This window comes from Sphaeramia orbicularis, chromosome 5 (genome assembly GCF_902148855.1).
Source record: "Sphaeramia orbicularis chromosome 5, fSphaOr1.1, whole genome shotgun sequence".
In the NCBI taxonomy this organism is placed as follows: domain Eukaryota; kingdom Metazoa; phylum Chordata; class Actinopteri; order Kurtiformes; family Apogonidae; genus Sphaeramia; species Sphaeramia orbicularis.
Genome location: NC_043961.1, coordinates 10,946,348 through 10,970,878, shown reverse-complemented (window position 1 = coordinate 10,970,878; position 24,531 = coordinate 10,946,348). Strand labels below are relative to the sequence as shown.

General features: G+C 34.7%; 1 protein-coding gene across 2 annotated transcripts in view; it reads left to right on the top strand.

The window, feature by feature from the left end:
- The window catches only part of LOC115419638 (semaphorin-3F-like), a 171,641-nt gene that overhangs the window by 117,063 nt on the left and 30,047 nt on the right, over positions 1-24,531 (top strand). For both annotated transcript variants that reach the window (XM_030134529.1, XM_030134530.1), the window contains 4 exons: positions 3,797-3,890; positions 9,586-9,705; positions 10,975-11,114; positions 20,128-20,242. In XM_030134529.1, coding sequence (XP_029990389.1) covers positions 3,797-3,890; positions 9,586-9,705; positions 10,975-11,114; positions 20,128-20,242 — 469 coding nt within the window. The remainder of the gene's footprint in view (positions 1-3,796; positions 3,891-9,585; positions 9,706-10,974; positions 11,115-20,127; positions 20,243-24,531) is intronic.

Sequence of the window (24,531 nt, the reverse complement as noted above, 5' to 3'; positions counted from 1 at the left end):
TGAGTTTTTGACGACTTTTTGAAATATGAAATAATTTCCTTTACTTATAATGGTCCATATTTTGATGGTTTGTGAAAGGGAAATGGTTCGATATATTAACCCATAAAGACCCAAACTTCCACTGTCTACAGACGTCACGGTCTATATTAAATAATAATAATAAAAAAAGAATCAAAGAAATCACAAAAGAATAAATAAGGTGGAAAAATAAGCAAAAATGTTTAAAAAAAAAATAGCTCATAGTAGTTTTATTTCAGAGCTGATATCTATCCATTTTCCATGTTTTCTTGATAAAAACCAAAATCACTTCAGTTCTTACATCAATATCTATGACATTGTACTGTCAAAAACAGTGCTTTTAGACATTCCATGTTTTCTTCTCTGTCTGTTTTAGTCACATGATACACACAGGAGTTAGTACTTGATTGCATAACCATTGATTTTGATGACTTTTGATGGTCTAATAAATTTTTCCGCAATGGTATATATATTAAATAATAATTTTAAACAAAGGATCAAAGAAATCACAAAAGAATAAATAAGGTGGAGAAATAAGCAAAATTGTACTACAATAAACATGATTTTCGCCGTAAAATACAAACTTTGGAGGATAACAGTAAAATAAATGACATTAAACAACTTCTGAAAGATTAAATGTTGAGAAATATTAATTTGAGCCAGAAACTATGATGTCCAAAACTCTGCTGAAACAAACACTAATGTTTGGGGACAATGATATTAGTCTGTTAACCCTTAAAGACCTAAACATCCACCTTTGAGCAAAACCATCTACTGATCTAAAGTGTTTAATAACTGTTGATCCACTAATCCTATCAATTCATGAGAATAATTGGTGTAAAATACTGTTTTTCATCTTTTCATGGTCATCAGATATGACCCATTTGGATGTTCAGAGGCTCTGTAGTTACCATGGAAACACCATCATCTTCTACAACATTGATTCACCAGTAAAACCCATGGAGTTGGATCAATGACAGTTGAGAGTTTTCATGAACATATAAAGCAAATATAGGAAATTAAATAAAGGAAAATACTTGATTTACAGTGAAAAATGCTAAATATAGATATATAATATTATAACCAGTAAATCACCAGTATCACCAGTAAAACCCATGGAGTTGGATGAAGATGCTTGGTTTCATATTTATTAAATAATAAGCAAAAGGAATCAAAACGAATGAAAAGAATTACACAATAGTAATTAGGGTGAAAAAATCGGCAAAAACTCTACTAAAACGAAGTTAAAAAAAGAACGAAATGGGCAACAAGAGGCCGAAAAGTCAGTTTTTCTTCAGTTTTCTTTGATTTTGATATAATAACCCTCAACTTTAATCTGGCTTTTATGAACATCTACATGATTAGTAATTTAAATATAGGAAAATACCTGATTTTCACTGAAAAAACACAAAATATAAAAGATAATATTACAATAAATGGCGATAAATCACTTGAAGAAAGTTAAATATGGAGAAAATTTCATTTGGGAACTACCACAAAAGTAACACTGGGTCCTTATGGGTTAATATAGTTAATACAGGGTGTATCAAAAAAACTATACATTTTGAAATATTACCCCCATTTCTGCATTTGATAATTTTTGGAATTTTCTTTCATGGATGTCAGTAGGTAGGGGATTGGTGGATATTTGTCCAAATTTACAGACCCAGGTTTTCATGCATGAGTGAGCAGGGGCAAATTGCGCAATCCAAGTTAAAACTGGTTTGTGCGAAGTATTGGTGGGATTTAAATCCAATCAAAGGTCATGGGAGAGGGGACAGTGGGCATCCAACTTGTTTTTCACAAAACTGTCAGGTTACAGCATTAACACTTTGGCCACTATGTCAATTTAATTTATTTACCCATGGCAGCTGTTCCTGCCTTTCAAAGTTCATTCAACTTGTTTAGGCCTGAAAATGTCACTGAGGACAGGCCAAGTTACACTGTAAAAAAAAATCTGTAATTTAACAGAATTTATTAGAGTTTATTTTACTGATTTTTCCTGTATTTTCAAGATACAGGAAAATGTCAATGCAATGACAAAATAGACTGTGATTTTACACGTCAAATGTAAAATAACTCGAAAAAACTGTAACTGTAAAAAACCATAAAATTTAAATTTTTTAGAAGAAATTTTTTCTTTTTTCACAGAAAAATACAGTTAAAATACATTTGCAAATGTATCATAATTTTACAAATATTTCTTTTCTATTTATGAGGTTAAACTATTAATTTAAAGTTTAATACTGTAAAATAAATAAACAAAATTAGATAAAATTACTGACAATTAACCGTAAAACAAGTATTTGTTCGGTAAGTTTAACAAGACTTGTTTGTTAATTCACAAATATCCTGTGTAATTACGGGAGGTTTCACAACAAAAATGTTGAATAAATGTATTTTTGTGAATATATAACATGTATAAACACTGATAAACTGTCCAAATACAGTTTTTATCAGTGGATTGCACAACTTAGTCATTGAAAATTATATTTATATATTTATTTATAGGTAATTTGATTGTTTTAATACATGTAAATATTCTTTGTTAACATTTAAAAGCAAAAAAAAAAAAAAAAAGAAGCAAAATCTCATGTAAAGTTAGGGTAAAAAACTGTGTTTTAATAATGGAAAATTACCGTATTTTTATGAGATGGTTGTTTTCCATTATTTTACAGTATTTTTTTGGCACCCCTGCTGCCAGAATAATACCGTTTTTTTATGGGGTTTTTTTGTTTTTTTTTTACAGTGTAGGGTTAGGGTTAGCCTAACCCTAACCCTTACTTGACCAAAAATTATCAAATGAGGAACTGGAGGTAATTTTTCAAAATGTATATATATTTTTTTTCTTATACATCCTGTATTGATCACTGATAGAAGTCATATATGGACTTTGAATTAGTTGAGTTCTCCTCCAGTGAAAGTACCACCCACTTCTACTGGGAGGTCAATCTCCTGCATCCAGACCATAGGACTAGAACATAGAACAGAACCTGCCAACCTCAAAAATTCATCTTGTTACTGATTCTTGATAGAACATGCCCTTTGAGACACACGGCCATTGGTCTTATTTTTTTTTTAACATGTCATCCACACTGCCATCACCTTCCTATTTGCACGGGCGATGATTTTAATCAAAACTGAGTCGTGCAAGGCCGTGTCCGGGATCAAATAACTGCGGGTTTGGCGCCGTTCCACGCCGTCTTTACTGCTTTAACACTGATGGACAATGACAGAGACGTCTCCATTTCTGTCCCCGTCGGGGGTGAGAAAAAGGGGCGGGGCCATAGGACGTGTCATTGCATGCCCCAATTATTTCATCTTTTTTTTCCCCCCACGCTCTCATACGCAAAATCCTGCCAATCACCTCGGCGCTTTGCGTGCGTTGATGCCATGAGCGCTGAGCATCCGTCATCCAGCCTCCATCCCGGCTGGATTACAGGTGTCAGCGCTGGGCCTGCACAGCCACCGGCGCTGAGAAGCCAAGAAATATTTGGCATGCAGCTGATTATGCTGAGAGAAACGGCCCACGACACATTGTTTCGCAGAGGAGTGGCACTGAGATGGATTAGAAATTCCTGCGTTTCCTCTGCATGTATTTTTCTGTATGAACACACGCTCATTATTCGAATACTTCATCCCCCATCAGGCCGTTCAGGTCCCAGCGGAGTCACAGGGAGCACGTACGCCGCCTCATTTTCAACACACAAGGGAATCGCTGTGACAAGATGAAGAGTGCTGAATTTATTGCCATCTCCATATGATTTTCCCATTTCAGGAGGAGATCTTCCATTTGGAGCCGGGCAAAGTGGAATCTGGGAAGGGAAAGTGCTCGTACGACCCCAAGCTCAACAGTGTGTCAGCTCTGATCAGTGAGTATCATCTGGACTCGGTCGCATGAGAAACACAGGCCCGGGTTTAAAGGCTGTGAAGTCCGGCCAGGCTCATTTTCCATTCTTTGGAGCTCGAACATTTGCATCCCTTGTGGATTTTCATTTCTTAATATGCCGCCCTTTGCCCTGGCTTTATTATTTTGGCATTATCCTCATTCGCAGAAAATATTTATCCACATGTCCAGCCGGGTCAAGCCAAGTGTCCTTTTCTTTTCCCACATGAGCCACAGTGAGCTGCTTAGTCTAATCAGCCTAATCATTAAATCCCAAGGAATTTTCCCTTGTTAGGATGACACAAGTATAATATGTGAGTCCTCCACTGGGGAAATACCATGAAATACCAGGATATGCACAGACTATTTTTGTGCCTTTATTATCTTTTGGAAAATTATAAATAAATTGGTATTTTTCCATATTTAGTGTAGTTCAGGGAATAGTCTTAAAACTAATCTGTATCACATGATCACATGACTCAGCCTGTGTTTTATACATTATATTAGATCAGATGTTTCTAACAATGTTCAAACTCTGTTATCCATTATTTTACTCCCCAACGCATAAATCAGGATAAGACAATAATGCTAATTCAATGATGCATTTCATTATCAGTGTTGTTTAATCCGTAAAGATCCAAACATCCACTGGCGACCGATATAATTTACTGATATAAAAAGTTAAATAGCAGTTGATCCATTAATCCTATCGATACATGTAAATAACTGGTGTAAAATACAGTTTTTCATCTTTTCATGGTCATCAGATGTGACCCATTTGGACGTTCAGAGGCTCTGTAGTTACCGTGGAAACACGGTACATATATATATATATATATATATATATATATATATATATATATATATATATATATATATATATATATATATCTCTACAGGGTGGGGAAGCAAAATGTACAATGAACATTTAGTTGTTTTTTCTCAGCAGGCACTACGTCAATTGTTTTGAAACCAAACATATATTGATGTCATAATCATACCTAACACTATTATCCATACCTTTTCAGAAACTTTTGCCCATATGAGTAATCGGGAAAGCAAACGTCAAAGAGTGTGTGATTTGCTGAATGCACTCGTCACACCAAAGGAGATTTCAAAAATAGTTGGAGTGTCCATAAAGACTGTTTATAATGTAAAGAAGAGAATGACTATGAGCAAAACTATTACGAGAAAGTCTGGAAGTGGAGGAAGCAACAAAAAACGTACCAAAGCTTTGATTAAAGCTCTCAAATACAAAATCCTAAAGGATCCAACCAAATCCATGAGAAAAATGGCAATTGAACTTGAGGTAGACAACAAGAGCGTTAGAAATGCAGTAAAATATGATTTGAAGTTAAAATCTTACACAAGAACACCAAAACACTTGTTGACAACAGCAACAAATCCAACTTTAGCAATTTTTGGGAATCATGTTTATGGCCGCCTTCTAGCCCAGATCTAAACCCTCTGGATTATGCTATTTGGGGCGTTTTAGAACATGCTACCAATAGAACATCACACAGCAATGTCGACTTTCTTAAAGATACTATTAAAGAAGAATGGGAGAAGTTGTCATCTGAATATTTGAGGAACACTTGCGCAAGTTTCAGGAAGCGTGTGAAGGCAGTTATTGAGAAAGAAGGAGGACACATAGAATAAAAACATTTTCTATTATGTCAATTTTTTTGTGGCAAATAAGTTCTCATGACTTTCAATAAACTAACTGGTCATACACTGTCTTTCAATCTCTGCCTCAAAATATTGTAAATTTTGCTTCCCCACCCTGTATATATACATATATATGTATAATTTTAAAAAAAGAAGAAATGAAATTGCAAAAGAATAAATAAGGTGGAAAAATAAACAAAAATGTACTAACGAGTTCATACAAAGATTCGTAGACATACTCCTTCCACGAATGTCTATGAACTCCAGATTTCGTGTGAACTGGAAGATTCATACAAACCCATCGTTTGTATGACTCTTTGTGACCTTTGCATTAATGTTCTTTCCTTGAAAATGACAACATCCAGTCTCAGAAAATGAAAAAAAAAAAAACCCAAAAAACAGGCGTTTTTAGTCTGTTTTTCCATTTCTGTCAGGTAGTAACTTTATTTTTTGTTATTAGAAAGAGAAAATGAAAATCAATCCATTTTTAAAATTTGGTTTATCTGTTTTGACACTGAAAAAGAAAATCGCCTTGAAATTCAATTTTAATTCTTCTATTTTAAAACCAAAATCAATTAACCACTAGTTTTTCGTCTGTTTCAGAAAAGAAAATCCAATTACCAAAAGATACACTGACCATGAATCCACTGTATGAGGACATTATTAGACTGAGGATATAGACCAGTCCTTACAAAAGACCGTCATATTTACTGGAAATAATTGTAATCTTTGTAAATCTGGGAGGTTTGGGTTATGTTCACATCAGATACTGTCACTACGGTACCACCTGTTGATTTATTATTCATTTTTGATCATTTCATTGATCACTTTGGTTGTTTTTGTTCATTTTGTTGCCTTTTTTGTTCTTTTTTAGTGGAGTTTTTGCTGTTATCTGTGTTTTCTGTTTTGACACTGAAAAGAAAAACACCTTGAAATTCCATTTTGATTTTTCTATTTTAAAACGAAAATCAGTTAACCACTAGTTTTTCTTTTGTTTCTGAAAAGAACATCCAATTGCCAAAAGATACACTGACCCTGAATCCACTCTATGAGGATGTTATTAGATTGAGGATATAGACCATTCCTTACAAAAGGGCATCATATTTAATGGAAATAGTTTTAATCTGTGTAAATCTGAGAGGTTTGGGTTATGTTCACATCAGATACTGTCACTACAGTATCACCTGTTGATTTTGTTATTCATTTTTGATAATTTCATTGATCACTTTGGTTGTTTTTGTTGCCTATTTTGTTCTTTTTTAGTAGACTTTTTGCTGTTATCTGTGTTATCTGTTTTGACACTGAAAAAGAAAAACACCTTGAAATTCAATTTTAATTCTTCTATTTTAAAACGAAAATCAATTAATCACTAGTTTTTCTTTTGTTTCTGAAAAGAAAATCCAATTGCCAAAAGATACACTGACCATGAATCCACTCTATGAGGATGTTATTATACTGAAGATATAGACCATTCCTTACAAAAGGGCATCATTTTTAATGGAAATAGTTTTAATCTGTGTAAATCTGAGAGGTTTGGGTTATGTTTACATCAGATGCTGTCACTACGGTACCACTTGTTGATTAATTATTCATTTTTGATCATTTCATTGATCACTTTGGTTGTTTTGGTTCATTTTGTTGCCTTTTTTGTTCTTTTTTAGTGAACTTTTTGCTGTTATCTGTGTTTTCTGTTTTGACACTGAAAAGAAAAGCGCCTTGAAATTCAATTTTAATTCTTCTATTTTAAAACGAAAATCAATTAATCACTAGGTTTTTTTTTTGTTTCTGAAAACAAAATCCAATTACCAAAAGAAACTCTGACCATTCATCCATGCAGGTTCATTGTGGACTGGTCTGCTCATCGTCTATTTTTACTCTCAGGACGTCCGTGCCCTCTGTCCCTTTGCCCAAGGTCACTTAGTCGGGTCCAGACCACACAGTTGCCACCAGTGAAAGGCGATCTTCTCTCTGTGGGGTGAGACAGCGGGTGTAAATCACTGCCACTGCTTTCCCACATTAGAGCCATGCCAGCTGACCAGTATGGAACTGGCGCTGTCGTCCAAGATGGATTTACCTCCCGCCTCCACCAGTTAGCCTCGTACAAGGGACGCTGTTGGCGGCGCTGATAAGGATTAAAAACCAGCGTACACTAACACTGACCGCTCACTGCCGGGCTCTTCACCACATTACACCTCCGATCATCCGTGGACGTTTTAATGACGTGTCATCAATCTCCGTATAGAGGCTCCCAGGACCATGACATTGAATATAACGCAGCCAGGACAGGGGACAGGGTTTTTTTTGTTTTTCTGAGCTCCACCTCATTCAGTGTGCAGTTCTGACAGTCACACCTGCTCCCAGTGAAGTCCATCCAGCAGCTGGACGACCAACACCTTGGCTTCCTGCCGCTTAACAAGGCTGTTGTGTACATTTGTCAGGCTGCACACATATTTTACGTCTCTGTGGAAGGCTGGGGAAGGACTTATGAGAGGATACGCTTTTTGTTTATTGTTTAGTGTTCCCAGACTGGAATTATGCAATGGAAGCTGAGTCAGTGAAGATAAGATAAGATAAGATAAGATAAGATAAGATAAGATAAGATAAGATAAGATAAGATAAGATAAGATAAGATAGGATAGGATAGGATAGGATAGGATGAGATGACATGAGATACGATATGATAAGTTAAGATAAGATATGATATATGATATGACATGATATGATAAGTTAAGATGTGATATGATATGATATGATATGATAAGTAAAGATAGGATAAGATATGATTTGAGATAAGATGATAAGATATGATAAGTTAAGATAAGATATGATATATGATATGACATGACATGATATGATATGATATGATATGATAAGTTAAGATATGATATGATATGATAAGTAAAGATAGGATAAGATATGATTTGAGATAAGATGATAAGATATGATAAGTTAAGATAAGTTAAGATAATTTAAGATAAGTAAAGATAGGATAAGATGATATAAGATAAGATAAGATGATAAGATATGATATAAGTTAAGATAATTTAAGATAAGATAAGTTAAAATATGATATGATGTGATAAGTTAAGATAGGATGAGATATGAGATGAGATAAGATAAGATATGATATGATAAGATAATTTAAGATAAGATAAGATATGATAAGACTTTATTGATCCCACCATGGGGAAGTTTCACAGTTGACAGCAGCAACGTACAACACACCAGTGCAAGAGAAAGACAGATAGAAAAAAGCACAAGTGAGAGTGAAATACCATAAGTTACCATATTTGGTTCCTTACCCATAAGCGACAAAAAAAAAAAAAAAATCCAAGAAGAATATATAAACAAGTGGTCCCAGGCAGAACAAATCCCACCCCTCACATATTGTAGTTTATTTTGGCATCGATCCAGCTGATGTCATCATGTTTATGCATGTGCTGATGTCAGCATATCAGCTGCTTCTATATATGTGCCAAGTTTGAAGTAAATTGAAACAAAATTGATGTTTTTATAGACGTGAAATTTTGTCCATTATAGGTAAATGCGTAAAAAAAAAAAAAGATTTTAAAAGTTCATAAAAAATGTGACCTTTGACCTACTTTTCCCAAAATGTAACCACATCTATTCTGAGTCACTGGTAATCTATAAACCTAATGTGGTATGAATTCAACCAGTAGTTTTGCTGCTAAAGTGTAAACAAACAAACAAACAAAGTGAACCAAAAACAATACCCCTTGCCTCCCCTTCGGGAGGGGGGGTAAAAATACAAAAAAAGGTGCCTCTTGTTTCCGTTCACCAGCAGGTCGGTGGTTTGCATGTTCACTTTCAGATGTGTAGCTGACAGTTGTTCCTGCTGAGCTGCTCCACTCTGGAATGAAGAGTCTTGAGATTTTTGGGTCTAAATATACTTTTTGGAATAAAAGCTTTGCTGTTTTGTGCCAAGGGTGGTGCTGGAATACTGTCAGAGTGGAGGAATGTCACTAAACTCAAGTGTTTTCTCTTTTTCTCAGATGGTGAACTCTACGCCGGAGTCTATGTTGATTTTATGGGAACAGACTCGGCCATTTTCCGGACCCTGGGGACGAAGACCGCCATGAGGACGGACCAGTATAACTCCAGATGGTTGAATGGTAAATGTCAATGATGATGCACACAGCTTTTATCCAGTTCATCCAGTTTTACCCAGTGCTGGTTTTCCTTACTTTATCCCAGGGGTGTCAAACATATGGCCTGTGGACCAAAACTGGCTCACCAAAGGGTCCAGTCTGGCCCGTGGGATGCAAAAATCATATTAAAGATATTAAAATAATTTAGTTCAGGTTCCACATACAGAACAATATGATCTCAAGTAAAATACTATCATAATAATTTATAAATAATGACAAATACACATTTTTTGCTTTGTTTTAGTGTAAACAAGTTAAATCACTTTAATCGTTTACATTTATAAACTATCTTTTCACAAAAAAATTAATAACCTGAACATATATGAACAACCTGGAATGTCATAAGAAAATTAAGTGGAATTTTACCAATATTATACCTGTTATTAAATGTTTTGTGTATTTGAAGATCATGTGTAACTGATAAACTGAGGCAGAATATTGTTAAAATTGCACTTATTTTTCCAGAGATTTCGGGTTGTTTGTGGTTATTCATGTTATTCACATGTATTAAAGGATACTTTGTAGATGTAAACATTTTCATAATATAATTGAATTTTTTTTACTGTTATTATTTTTCTGGTCTGACCCACTTGAGATAGAACTGGGCTGAATTTGGCCCTAATTGTTAGAATAGAATAGAATAGAATAGAAAAGGCTAGAATAGAATAGAATAGAATAGAATAGAATAGAATAGAATAGAACAGACTTTATTGTGCCATTTGCACAGATACATTGCAATATAGGTATGCTGGAATTCTTGTGTGTTTCCCTGAGTCACGGAGTTAAAAAAGACACGAAACACATCTAAAACATAAAAACAGACACAAATACACACTGTAAAATAAAGTCGTGTATAAGAGAAATAATAATAATAAAAGTATAAAAGTACTGGGAGGTAGAAGTTATTGCACATTTGATTAAAGTTGCTGTTGCATGTATGTAGGAGAATATTCTTCTTATGAAGGGTGAATAGACTGTTGTTAATAATAATTGTTAATACTATGGAAAATTTTCAGTGTAATTTTTGCATTTCACGGTCCAGATTAGACCCTTTGGTGGTCTAGTTCTGGCCCACGGGCCGTATGTTTACCCCCCCTGTTTTATCCAAACAGACGCTCACATGTATAACTGAACTAAAGCTTCTTGCGGCTGCATATGTTTGTATTTCAACAAGTGATAAACAGGAAATACTGAGTTTATAAAAGGTTTCATCCAGATGTTTTCTTTCCACAGATCCCACTTTCGTCCATGTTCACCTCATCCCCGACAGCGCCGAGAGAAATGACGACAAGCTGTATTTCTTCTTCCGGGAGAAGTCGTCTGAGATGGGCCAGAGTCCGGTGACCCAGTCCCGTATTGGACGCATCTGCCTGGTGTGTACACAGCCACGAGCGTGTTTGTTTAGGGGTGTAAACATAATGAAAAGAAAACCTGCAGCGGTTGGAGGGCGGCCTTGAGGGGAGGGACCCGCTGGGTTTCAGTGTTTATGAGTCCAGAGCTTGTGTTTGGCCAACGCTGACGTGTTGGAATCCACATGTGTCTTTAACCTTCCTGTCTACAATGAATCCCTCTGTCTGAGAAATCACCCTCTGACCTTTGACCCCTGCAGTCCTCTGACCTCCCCTCACTGGTAGTCCGAAAACACTCAGAGCTTTTTTCAAGATTCTAAGATTTTTTTATTGTCAGTTCACTTGACAACTGTGATACCGTTTCTCTGGCACATTCTTCTTCTTCTTTTTCCTCTTCTTCTTCTTCTTGTCATTATTATTATTATTATTATTATTATTATTATTATTATTATTATTATTATTATTATTATTATTATTGTCGTCATTATTATTATTATTATTATTGTCATTATTATTATTATTATTATTATTATTATTATTATTATTATTATTATTATTATTATTATTATTATCATCACCTCATTAGAATTATCATCAGTCATTCTGCTATTATTAAACTGCATATGTACATACTGCATATTATAATATAACATCATTATATTTTTATTATTATTTATTATTATTACTACTTTGTTATTTATTTCCATGAGTACTTTGTAATTGCCTGATTTCACTACACTTTTTAAATCTGTTGTTTAGGGGTGTTAGAAAATATTGGTTCTGCAATATATCGCGATATTTCATTTCACTATACTGCATCGATATTAAAAAGTACTGTAGCGATATTTTTAGGTATTTGTTCAAAAGCAGATATGGCGGAGATTCGTTTTGGTTTTTTGGTTTTCTTTATTGTTTATATCTTATTTATTATTATTTAACACTGTTTCATTAAATAATGGTTATTTGAAGCATCCTAAAAGCACTTTTTACTGTCTGAGAGGCAGATGTTAGTTCCTTTGTTAAGATTGCACAAAAATAATGTTCTGATGTTAGTTCTGAACTAATAGAATATGAACATTTGAGCAGGATCTTAAACTGTAATGTCTGTAAAACATAATTTAAGTTTGAACACAGGAACATTTGGTGATATAGCATTAGATCCTGTTGTGATCAAATAAAAATTTGTTTAGTATTTGTGCAGATTTCAGGTGTAATTCAATTCTTCAAGGAAATAATCATCTTAAAAAAAGAAACAAACAAAAAATGGCCTTTTTAACAGTATTGCGATTTATCGTATAGTGATCCTAGTATTGTGATTTGTATCGTATCACCAGATTCTTGCCAATACACACCCCTACTGTTGTTATTACTATTTTTTTTTTATTTTTGTCTTGTAATATTTCTTAAATGTATACGTTAGGTGTTGTGCTGCTACTAGAAACGTAATTTCCTAAGGGATCAATAAAGGTCTAATCTAATCTAATCTAAAATATCATACAATTAACCCTTTCATGCATGAGTTATGAGAATCTTAGTTTTCCTTCATTTTATTCCTCTTTAGGCTTGAAAAGAAACCCCCAAAAAGAATGCAATTGAATTTTTTTTATGAATCTATTTTTCATGGAATTACCAAAATGTCCACTCAGCTGGACACCATGCATTTAACTTTTGAAGCAAAGAAATATGTATTTAATAAACCAATATCAGAATGTGATGAAAACAAAATGAACATTTTAAAACTGCTAATCTGATGTTTTCTCACATTTTAATATATTCTAATACTAGTTGTTACTCACTTTATGGAGATAATATGCCAAAAAAAAAAAAAAAAAATTTAAAGAGAAAAATGTTAATGACAATGTAATAACAATGATCAATTTATTTCCACTAAATCATGTTACTGCAGATCAGGTTTATCCACAACAGTAAAGTTACAGTAATGGAATGAATACTATTGAAATACAGTCCGTGGTGCATGGCGTCTAATTTAGGTGGACGTAAGATTAATTGCAAATTTCTTCCAATATGAAATAAATATCTGTAATTTTTCAAAATAAAGCTAATCCTTAGATGTTACTTGATGCTGCATATTTTCTCTACCTTCAGGCATGTCCTGATATAGAACGATTTACAAGATATTCCTGGGATGTTCAGCATTTCTGACTTGAGGTCATCATTAGGTCCACCCTGGGGGGAAATATGTCTACATTTGTCTTTTATTATTGGGTCTAAAAAGCTGGACCCAGTTTCATAGAAGCACCCTGGTATAAAAGATAAACTATAATAGAATATAAAAATTACAAATCAAACCTATTTACAGTAACGGCAGTCATGGAATACAGTGTTTTTAATGCAAGACCGAGAAATTAAAATAAGAAATCTGAAACTTGTGTTGGAGCTGCAGAAAAACAAGTCCTGCCTGAGTGTTTACACGGTGCATGCTTCTCTTACATGCATGCGTGAGTTTTACAGCCAGTGCATGCACGGCTACGAGTCAGGAAATACAGCGAACGTGGACTCCTCACTTCACCTCAGCTGTTCACCGGTGTATTTATGTGAAGGAGTGTCGGGTCGTGTGTGGAAAGTTTATGAGAGGGTTTGACCAGTGGGTAATGAAAGGTACTGACGGAAAGTTAAAGCTCAAAGACCTAAACAGACACTCTAATAATCTGATCAATACGTGTAAATAATTACAGTTTCTTATTTTTCATGGTCATCAGATATGACCCATTTGGACACATCAGTTCACCAGTAAAACCCATGGAGCTGGATAAATGACAGTGGATGGAGACGCTTTCATGTTTAGTTAATAATATTTTTGCTGAAAAAGTCATTTTTTCTCAAGTTTTCCTGGTGTCGTTATGATGACCTTGGAATCTAGCCTGATTTTCTACGTGATTTTCACTGTAAAATACCAAAAAGTGGAGGATAATATTATAATAAATGTTGATAAATCACTTAGAAAAGGTTAAATATGGAGAAATTCATTTGATCCGAAAACGATGATGAACCCTTAAAGACCTTCTCATCCACCTTTAACCAAAACCATCAACTGATCTAAAATGTTGATGCATTAATTCTGTCAATACATGTAAAAATGAAAAGAAAAAAAAAGGGAAAAAACATGAAAAGAATTGCACAATAAGAAATAGGGTGAAAAAATGGGCAAAAACTCCCCTAAATGAAGCGAAAAAGAACAAAATAGGCAACTAAATGAAGAAAAACAACCAAAGTGATCAAAAATTAATAATAAATCAACAAATTAAGAAGAAAATGAACAAAATAAGCCACAAACTGAACACAATTGGTGACAAAACTTGTCAAATGGGCAACAAAATTAACAAAACAACCAAAGTGATCAATTAAATGATCTAAAATGAAGAATGAATCAACAAATTAAGAAGAAAATGAACAAAATAAGCCACAAACTGAGCAAAACTGAAGACAAAACTTGTAAAATTTGCAACAACATGAACAAAAGCAAAGTAAAATAAGTAAAATATGTTCAATAACTGTTCATATAAATGATATATTTTGCTGAAAAAGTCACTTTTTCTTCAGTTTTCTCTGTTTTGATATAATAACCTTTGAATTTACTCTGAGTTTTCATGAACATCTACATTAAATATGGGAAAACACTGATTCACTAGTACAACCCATGGAGTTGGATAAAAGACACTTGGTTTTATAATAAGTAAAATGAATAAAAACGAATGAAAAAAAAAGCCCAATAATACATAGGGTGGAAAAAATGAACCAAACAGAAGAATAAATCAACAAATTAAGAAGTAAATAAACAAAATAAGCCACAAACTGAAAAAAATTGTTTGTTTTTTATCATTTTGTTGCCCATTTTACAAGTTTTGTCTTCAATTTTGTTCAGTTTATTGCTATTTTCCTCATTTACTTCTTAATTTGTTGATTTATTATTCATTTTTTAACATTTTATTGATCACTTTGATGACAAAACTTGTAAAATGGGCAACAAAATGAACAAAAACAACCAAAGTGATCAATAAAATGATCAAAAATGAAGAATCACTCAACAAATTAAGAAGTAAATGAACAAAATGAGCCACAAACTGAACAAAACTTGTAAAATGGCCAACAAAAATGAACAAATACAACCAAAGTGATCAATAAAATGATCAAAAATGAAGTAAAATAAGTAAAATACGTTAAATGATCATTCATCTTAATGATATATTTTGCGGAAAAAGTAACTTTTTCTTCAGTTTTCTCTGTTTTGATATAATAACCGTTGAATTAACTCTGAGTTTTCATGAACATCTACATTAAATATAGGAAAACAGATTCAGATTGGAGTTGGATAAAAGACACTTGTAAAATTAACAGTAAAATTAATAAATACGATAATAATAAATAGGGTGGAAAAAAATGGGCAAAAACTAAGAAAAAAAAAAAAAAAGAACAAAATGGGCAACAAAATGAAGAAAAACAACCAAAGTGATCAATAAAATGATAAAAAATGAAGAATAAATCAACTAATTACGAAGTAAATGAACAAAATAAGCCACAAACGGAACAAAATTGGTTGTTTTTGTTCATTTTGTTGCCCATTTTACAAGTTTTGTCTTCAGTTTTGTTCAGTTTATGGCTATTTTGCTCATTTACTTCTTAATTTGTTGATTTATTATTCATTTTTTTATCATTTTATTGATAACTTTGATGACAAAACTTGTAAAATGGGCAACAAAATGAACAAAAACAACCAAAGTGATCAATAAAATGATCAAAAATGAAGAATCGCTCAACAAATTAACACGTAAATGAACAAAATGAGCTACAAACTTAACAAAACTGAAGACAAAACTTGTAAAATGGCCAACAAAAATGAACAAAAACAACCAAAGTGATCAATAAAATGATCAAAAATGAAGTAAAATAAGTAAAATACGTTAAATGATCGTTCATCTTAATGATATATTTCGCGGAAAAAGTAACTTTTTCTTCAGTTTTCTCTGTTTTGATATAATAACCATTGAATTAACTCTGAGTTTTCATGAACATCTACATTAAATATAGGAAAACACAGATTCACCAGTACAACCCATGGAGTTTGATAAAGACGCCTGTAAAATTAACAGTAAAATTAAGAAATAAGATAATAATAAATAGGGTGGGGGAAAAAATGGGCAAAAACTTTACTAAAATTAAGAAAAAAAAAAAAAAAAAGAACAAAATGGGCAACAAAATGAAGAAAAACAACCAAAGTGATCAATAAAATGATAAAAAATGAATAATAAATCAACTAATTAAGAAGTAAATGAACAAAATAAGCCACAAACAGAAAAAAATTGGTTGTTTTTCTTCATTTTGTTGCCCATTTTACAAGTTTTGTCTTCAATTTTGTTCAGTTTGTGGCTATTTTGCTCATTTACTTCTTAATTTGTTGATTTATTATTCATTTTTGATCATTTTATTGATCACTTTGATGACAAAACTTGTAAAATGGGCAATAAAATTAACAAAAACAACCAAAGTGATCAATAAAATGATCAAAAATGAAGTAAAATAAGTAAAATACGTTAAATGATCGTTGATAATTAAGAAGTAAATGAGCAAAATAAGCCACAAACGGAACAAAATTGGTTGTTTTTGATCATTTTGTTGCCCATTTTACAAGTTTTGTCTTCAATTTTGTTCCGTTCTCATTTACTTCTTAAATTGATTTATTATTCATTTTTTTGTCATTTTTTTGATCACTTTGATGACAAAACTTGCAAAATGGGCAGCAAAATGAACAAAAACAACCAAAGTGATCAATAAAATGATCAAAAATGAAGAATCACTCAACAAATTAAGAAGGAAATTAACAAAATGAGCCACAAACTGAACCAAACTGAAGACAAAGCTTGTAAAATGGCCAACAAAAATGAACAAAAACAACCAGTGATCAATAAAATGATGAAAAATGAATAATAAATCAACTAATTAAGAAGTAAATGAGCAAAATAAGCCACAAACGGAACAAAATTGGTTGTTTTTGTTCATTTTGTTGCCCATTTTACAAGTTCTGTCTTCAGTTTTGTTCCGTTTGTGGCTTATTTTCATTCAACAAAATGAACAAAAACAAAGTCAAATCAGTAAAATTCATTCATATTAATCATATATTTTGCTGCGTTTGGACACGCTAACCTTTGCATTGACTGAACCCGTGCAGGGCTCCTCACCTCAGCTGTTCACCGGTGTATTTATGTGAGGGGTCCGCCCGCTGACCCTGCACACAAACACTCATCCCCCCTCCCAGTGGGCTTCAGCCCGGCCCCCGGAGACCCAGGCCCGTCACTCTTAGCCCGACACACATCTGGAGGCTCTTATGCCGTTCTCTGCTGCGCCATGCAACCAAAATACACTCAGACACGTCCACCAACTGCACTGGAAACTATGGCAAGAATCCAGAGGGGAGCCGGTGGTCCTGGATGAAACACTTTATAATGAAATGAACCTCAGAAACTCTTAAAGCATCGTGGAGTCGACAATCAGTGAATCTGTTATGATGACAGTTAAGTGAAATAATGCTAAATACGACAGAATACCAGTAATAATCTAATAAATCCATGAGTTTAGACTGAAGCATATTCTGTTACAGACTGGTATCACCTTCTGTTTCCTGTTTAAACCACTGTGTCTTTGAACAGTTAAAGATGTTGCACATGTTGTAAATAAGTAGTTTTGAGTTTCGGGTGGGTTTAATGTTCCAGAAGAGCGTCTTTTCTTAAGTGGTGGGTGGGATTCAGGGGGTTTTGGATCAGTGTCAGGATTCAGGGTTTGTGGGGGTTCAGTTTCAGATTGAACCTGTTTTTAAGTTCTGTTTGTTTAACTCGGTTTTATGTTAATATGGATCTGCAGAACTATGGATGAACCGTCTGTAGGGGATGATGGACCCATCCAGTTTAGATCTGCTTTTTTTTCTTCTTTCTCATTTTTTTCCTCTTGTTCTTTTTCTCCCACTATTTCAACTTTTTCCTTTTCTACTTTTTTTTCCTTTTCTTCTTTTTGGTCTATTCCCTCTTCTTCTTTTTTGTCTTCTTCTTCTCTGTCTTTTTCTTCTTTTTCTGTTTCTTCTACTTCCTCTTTTTTTTGTTTTTTTCTCCTTTTTCTCCTTTTTCTTCTTCTTCTTCTTCTTCTTCTTCTTCTTCTTCTTCTTCTTCTTCTTCTCAAACTCCACCGGTATAGAGGGTGATTGACTGTTTGTATTGTCAAATATTTGAGTGCACATCCATCCATCCATCTGTCCATTTTATTTTAATTATTCATTTATTCATTAATCCATCATCCATTCATTCATTCATTCATTCAGTCAGTCAGTCAGTCAGTCAGTCACCCATTCATGCATTCATTAATTCATTCATCCATCCATCTATTTATTCATTCATTCATTCATCAGTTCATTCATTCAGTCATCCATCCATCCATCCATCCATCCATTTTTTCATTAATCCATCATCCATTCAGTCAGTCAGTCAGTCAGTCATTCATGCATTCATTCATTCATTCAGTCAGTCATTCATGCATTCACTAATTCATTCATTTGTTCATCATCCATTCATTCATTCATTCATTCAGTCAGTCAGTCATTCAGTCAGCCAGTCAGTCATTCATTTATGCATTCATTAATTCATTCATTTATTCATCCATCCATCCATCTATTCATTCATTCATGCATTCATCCATCAATTCATTCATGCATTCATCCATCCATCCATTTATTCATTAATCCATCATCCATTCATTAATTCAGTCAGTCAGTCAGTCAGTCATGCATTTATTAATTCATTCATTTATTCATCCATCCATCTATTCATCCATCTATTCATTCATTCATTCATTCATCAATTCATGCATTCATCCATCCATCCATCCATTTATTCATTAATCCATCATCCATTAATTCATTCATTCAGTCAGTCAGTCAGTCAGCCAGTCATTCATTCATGCATTCATTCATCAATTAATTCATGCATTCATCCATCCATCCATTTATTCATTAATCCATCATTCATTCATTCATCAATTCAGTCAGTCAGTCATTCATTCATGCATTTATTAATTCATTCATTTATTCATCCATCCATCTATTCATCCATCTATTCATTCATTCATTCATTCATCAATTCATTCATGCATTCATCCATCCATCCATCATTTATTCATTAATTCATCATCCATTCATTCAGTCAGTCAGTCAGTCATTCAGTCAGCCAGTCATTCATGCATGCATTCATTAATTCATTCATTTATTCATCCATCCATCTATTCATCCATCTATTCATTCATTCATTCATTCATTCATCAATTCATTCATGCATTCATCCATCCATCCATTTATTCATTAATCCATCCTCCATTAATTAATTCAGTCAGTCAGTCAATCATTCATTCATGCATTCATTAATTCATTCATTTATTCATCCATCCATCTATTCATCCATCTATTCATTCATTCATTCATTCATCAATTCATTCATGCATTCATCCATCCATCCATTTATTCATTAATCCATCATCCATTAATTCATTCATTCATTCATTCATTCAGTCAGTCAATCATTCATTCATGCATTGATTCATTCATTCATTCATTCATCCATCCATTCACTCATTCATTCATTCATTCATTGTCTGTTTAGTTAAATGGTCTAGATGCATTTGGTTCCAGACCAAACTTACTGGATCAGGTTTTGTGAAGACCATCGAGCGTCAGTAAAAACGGTTCTTCATCCTCCTTCCTGTAAAAGACGATTGTAAAACACATACTGGTCTCCTCTCCGTCTTACTGGGATTCATCCTGGCCTCGCTCCACCACAGATGGAGGAGTCTAAATAGGAGGAGACGGTGTTTACCATCCCCACCCCCTCCTCCTTTTAGCTTCCTGGCTTTGACAACGGGGATCTGGGATGTACTGTATATTTTATGTGTGGGTGGATCCACCTGGGTTAGAGGACGATGTGGATGTGGGGTGTAATGGAGGGTCTGTTCTGCCCCCCCCCCCCCCCCCCCCCCCCCCCTGCAGAATGACGATGGTGGACACTGCTGCCTGGTCAACAAGTGGAGCACCTTCCTGAAGGCCCGGCTCATCTGTTCGGTTCCGGGTGCCGATGGGATGGAGACGCATTTCGACGAGCTCCGTAAGTGGACAAACCCCCCCACCCCCCACCCCCTACCTTGGAGTTTATACGGCTTCTGTGGGTGATGTGGACGGGGAGGGGGTGGTTTACACATCCTGTTGTCAGTCAAACATTTGGCAACATCAGAGGATTTTCCTTCAAATTTTCTGTGCATTTGTGTAGGTGGTAGTTCTCCTGTCAGAGCACAGCATCCTGTTTAAGACACAGTCAAATACATTACATAATATATTTGAATAACAAGGGCAGAACACTGGTCTAGATTAGATTAGAATAGAATAAATTAGATTAGAGTAGATTAGAATGGAGAATAGAATAGAATAGAATAGAATAGAATAGAATAGAATAGAATAGAACAGAATAGAATAGAATAGAATAGAATAGAATAGAATAGAATAGAATAGAGTTTATTTGATTGGATTAGAATAGAATAGAATAAATTACATTAGAATAGAATAGATTAGAGTCGGATAGAATAGAATAGATTAGAATAGAATAGAATAGAATAGAATAGAACAGAATAGAATAGAATAGAATAGATTAGAATAGAATAGGATAGAATAGAATAGAATAGAATAGAACAGAATAGAATAGAATAGATTAGTATAGAATAGAATAGAATAGAATAGAATACAGTAGATTAGATTAGAATAGATTAGATTAGTATAGAATAGAATAGAATAGAATAGAATAGAATAGAATGAATTCGATTCGATTTGAATAGATTAGAACAAAATTTGATTAGATTTGAACAGAATAAATTAGATTAGATTAGATTAGATTATATTAGATTAGATTAGATTAGATTAGAGTACATTAGAAAAGAATACATCTGATTGGAATACAATAAATTAGATTCGATTAGAATAGAATACAATAAATTGAATTACATTAGAATAGAACAAATTAGATTAGATTAGTTTATGCTGGAGTAGATTTGATTAGAATGATAGTAATAAAAATCAAACGACTGCTAATGTTAGCATGCTAATGATAGCATGCTAGCACAAATAGGATGTGTTAGCACCTACTGTTGTAAAGACCCCGTCTGTCTCCACTGTATAACAGAGGCACATACTCCACCCCCTTCCCCTGCTTACGGATTGAGGTTTGTCGAACGATAGATGCATATGCCCCCCCCCCAGTGGTCAAAGATGAAGTGAGGGGGGCTTCATCTACAGAGCTTTATAAACCCCCCCCCCACACACACACACACACACACACATACCCCGTCCCACATTTTTAGGGAGGCTTTTAGTGGGGCTTTGTTCAAAAAAAATTGAGAAACACTGATTTAGAGTAAACAAAGTATTAATGATACTTTATTAACATCCTAAACTTTGACAGAATGTAAGAATGTACATTTATGCAGTTAATCATTTTAACAGTGAGTATCAAATAGTGAAGAAAAAGCAGGTAGATGGTATGATTGAATTTATTAGAGACAGATTCACTTTCATCGTCCTGTCATGTGTCCCATCTGAAACATTAGGCAGAGAACAGTCTGTGGTAAAACCTGTGTCCTCTGGAAGAACCTGCCTAGAGCTTTGAAAGCCTCACAAACACACCCCGACTCGCAGATCCCAAAGCAGCCCCCCCCCCCCAAATCATATCACCCATACTGTGACAGGAATGACACACACTGGCCAAAACATTTCAGTTTCTGTCATAATGTCTCCAGTAGAAGAGGCTGTTTTTGTGTCAGGGCTTGGACGGATGGGACCACCAGGCAGGAACGTGTGAGATGAAAATAGAACAGCAACAGTGGTTGGAGGCGTGAGGCAGCTCTTAAACTAATCTGAAGAACGAAAAGTGTCACGGCTGTTGAACCTGATGAGAGCTTTTGTCATTTCACCTCATGACACGTTCCTAAAAGCCACCATTTACGTCAGCAGCAAATCCATAAACCTCCGCCGCCTTTTTTCGTGTGCAGAAGCTTCACCTAAATATAGGGAAGGGAATCGAGAATCGGTTCTTGCAGAGAACTGTCTTGTCAACGTGTCAGATGCATCATCAGGTCATTTGTGTGTTTTGGTTCAGACGCCTCTAAAGCAGGGGCGTCAAACTCATTTTCTTCTACATTCAGTCTGATATGATCTCAATTAGGTCAGACCAGTCTAATAACAGCGTAACAGCTGATAAATTATGGCAAGTCCAAGTTTTTCTTTGTTTTAATGCAAAAAAAATATTAAATTATGAAATTTTTACCTCCACCATGGACGTTATGGTTTCATCGGGGTTTGTCTGTTTGTTTAAATGTTGATACCAGCACAAGGAACAAACAATAAAATCTTGGTGGTGAGCCGGGGGGGGGGGGGGGGGGTGTTGTCTGTTAGCAAGATAACTCAAAAAGTTATGGAAGGATTTTGATGAAATTCTCAGGAAATGTTGATACTGGTACAAGGAACAATTGATTAAATTATGGTGATGATGTGGGGTGGGGTGGGGTGACTAACCTGAAAAAATGAAAAACTAGAAAAACACTCGGAGAGCGGAGACCTCCGCCAAGTCAGATCAGCCCCCCCGATCACCACCAAAATGTTACCAATTGATCCTTGTGCCAGTATCAACATTTCCTGAAAATTTCATCAAAATCTATCCATAACTTTTTGAGTTATTTTGGTAAGATACAGACAGACAAACCCCAATGAAAACATAATAGAGGTAATAATAAGTTAAATTTTAGCAATATTGGGGTGTATTCACATCTACTTCGTTTGGTTTAAAATGGACCAGAATTTGTTTCCCTGGAAAGTCCAGACTTTTTTGTAGGTGAGAATATAAACATGCAAACTCTGATTTGAGATCTCGGTCCGCCTCCAAACAGATTCTGGGCCGGTTCACTTCTGCTGTGAATATAACCGGCCTCGAGCTAAAACAAACCAAGGAACCATGTGACTTTTTGTGCTTGACGAGCCACCATAGCCACTGGAAGTAGCCGAGCCTCATGGGTAGTCAGAGCTAACAGCAGCAGCCATAAACTGTGGACAGATGTGGAACAATGAGAACATCGAATGTCTCATTGACATTTGGTCAGATGTCCATATTACAAAACTAACTCCCAATGAGCTGTTGTTGACTGTTAACATTATTTTCGTAAATTTGTGTCTGTAAAAAATAGAATCCATATTCCGAAAACGATAACTGCATGTAGGACCTCCATGTTTGTTTTCATCAACAACTGCAGTCACTGATTCATCCCACCCCTGACTTTTTTGTCCAATGCCAGTGTAGTTCGTCACGTGTGTTTCTGTTTACAAATGTTGGTCCACTAGCAAAAAGTGCAATGAGAGTGCGATCCAACCCAAACAGAAAAATAAAGCCTACACTGAAAAATAAATAAAGTCTGCATTGTAGCAAACTTGATACAAATGGTTTTATGGGGTTAAATATTCTGAAAGTGGTTGTGAGTGAGAATCACTTCTTTACTGCTGGCGTTGACTCAGGCGTGTGGTTTCGTGGACAGGTTTGGAGAGTCGTCAGGTTGGTTGGCGCTGACAGTGGTTTTTCAGGATATTACTGTAAATGTGCTGGTGAACGGACACGGACAGGTACGACAGGGTAGACATGCCCACGGAGAGGGAAAAGACCGTGGCCAGAGCAGCCGATCCTTCGCCAAGGACTCCTGGAGGCGATCGTAAATTGGATGTGATTGAGTTTCATGCTAATGACTCCACATTTACTGTCTAGTTTAAATGTTTATGAAACTCTACTGCTGGGTAGTTGGTCTTTAAAGAGGAAAGTGGATATTTTAGGATGTCACAAGGGCAAATAGCTCTGCAGACTCAATTTATAGTCATTTACAGTCATCGTAGGTAGTTTAACAGGCGCTGTAGATGCATTTCACCACAGCCTAATGTCTAAAACAGTCGTATGCATTGAACGGTCGTATTCACAGACGTTATTTAGTGACCTGGGCTGCAGTACTGTTTAGTGATGTCTGACTTAAACCATAAAGACCCAGTACTACTACTTTTATGACAGTTCCCAAATGAATTTTTCTCTCCATTTAACCTTTCTTAAGTTATTTATCACCATTTATTGTAACAGTATCCTCTATCCCTTTTCCTATGTTATTCAAAAAGAATGAACCGATTTCATGGTACATTGCTTCAGTTCTCAAGCATCATCATGGAATGAGTCAGTGACCATTTGAAAAAGGAGTTTTCTAAGTTTCAGCTTTTTAAATGATAAAGTGCCCCAGGGATGGACTGGTCTGAAGGGGGCCCAAGACCTTGCTCTTTGTGCTTGGCCTGTGAGATTCCCAGACTTCACTGTGTGTGATTTTTTCT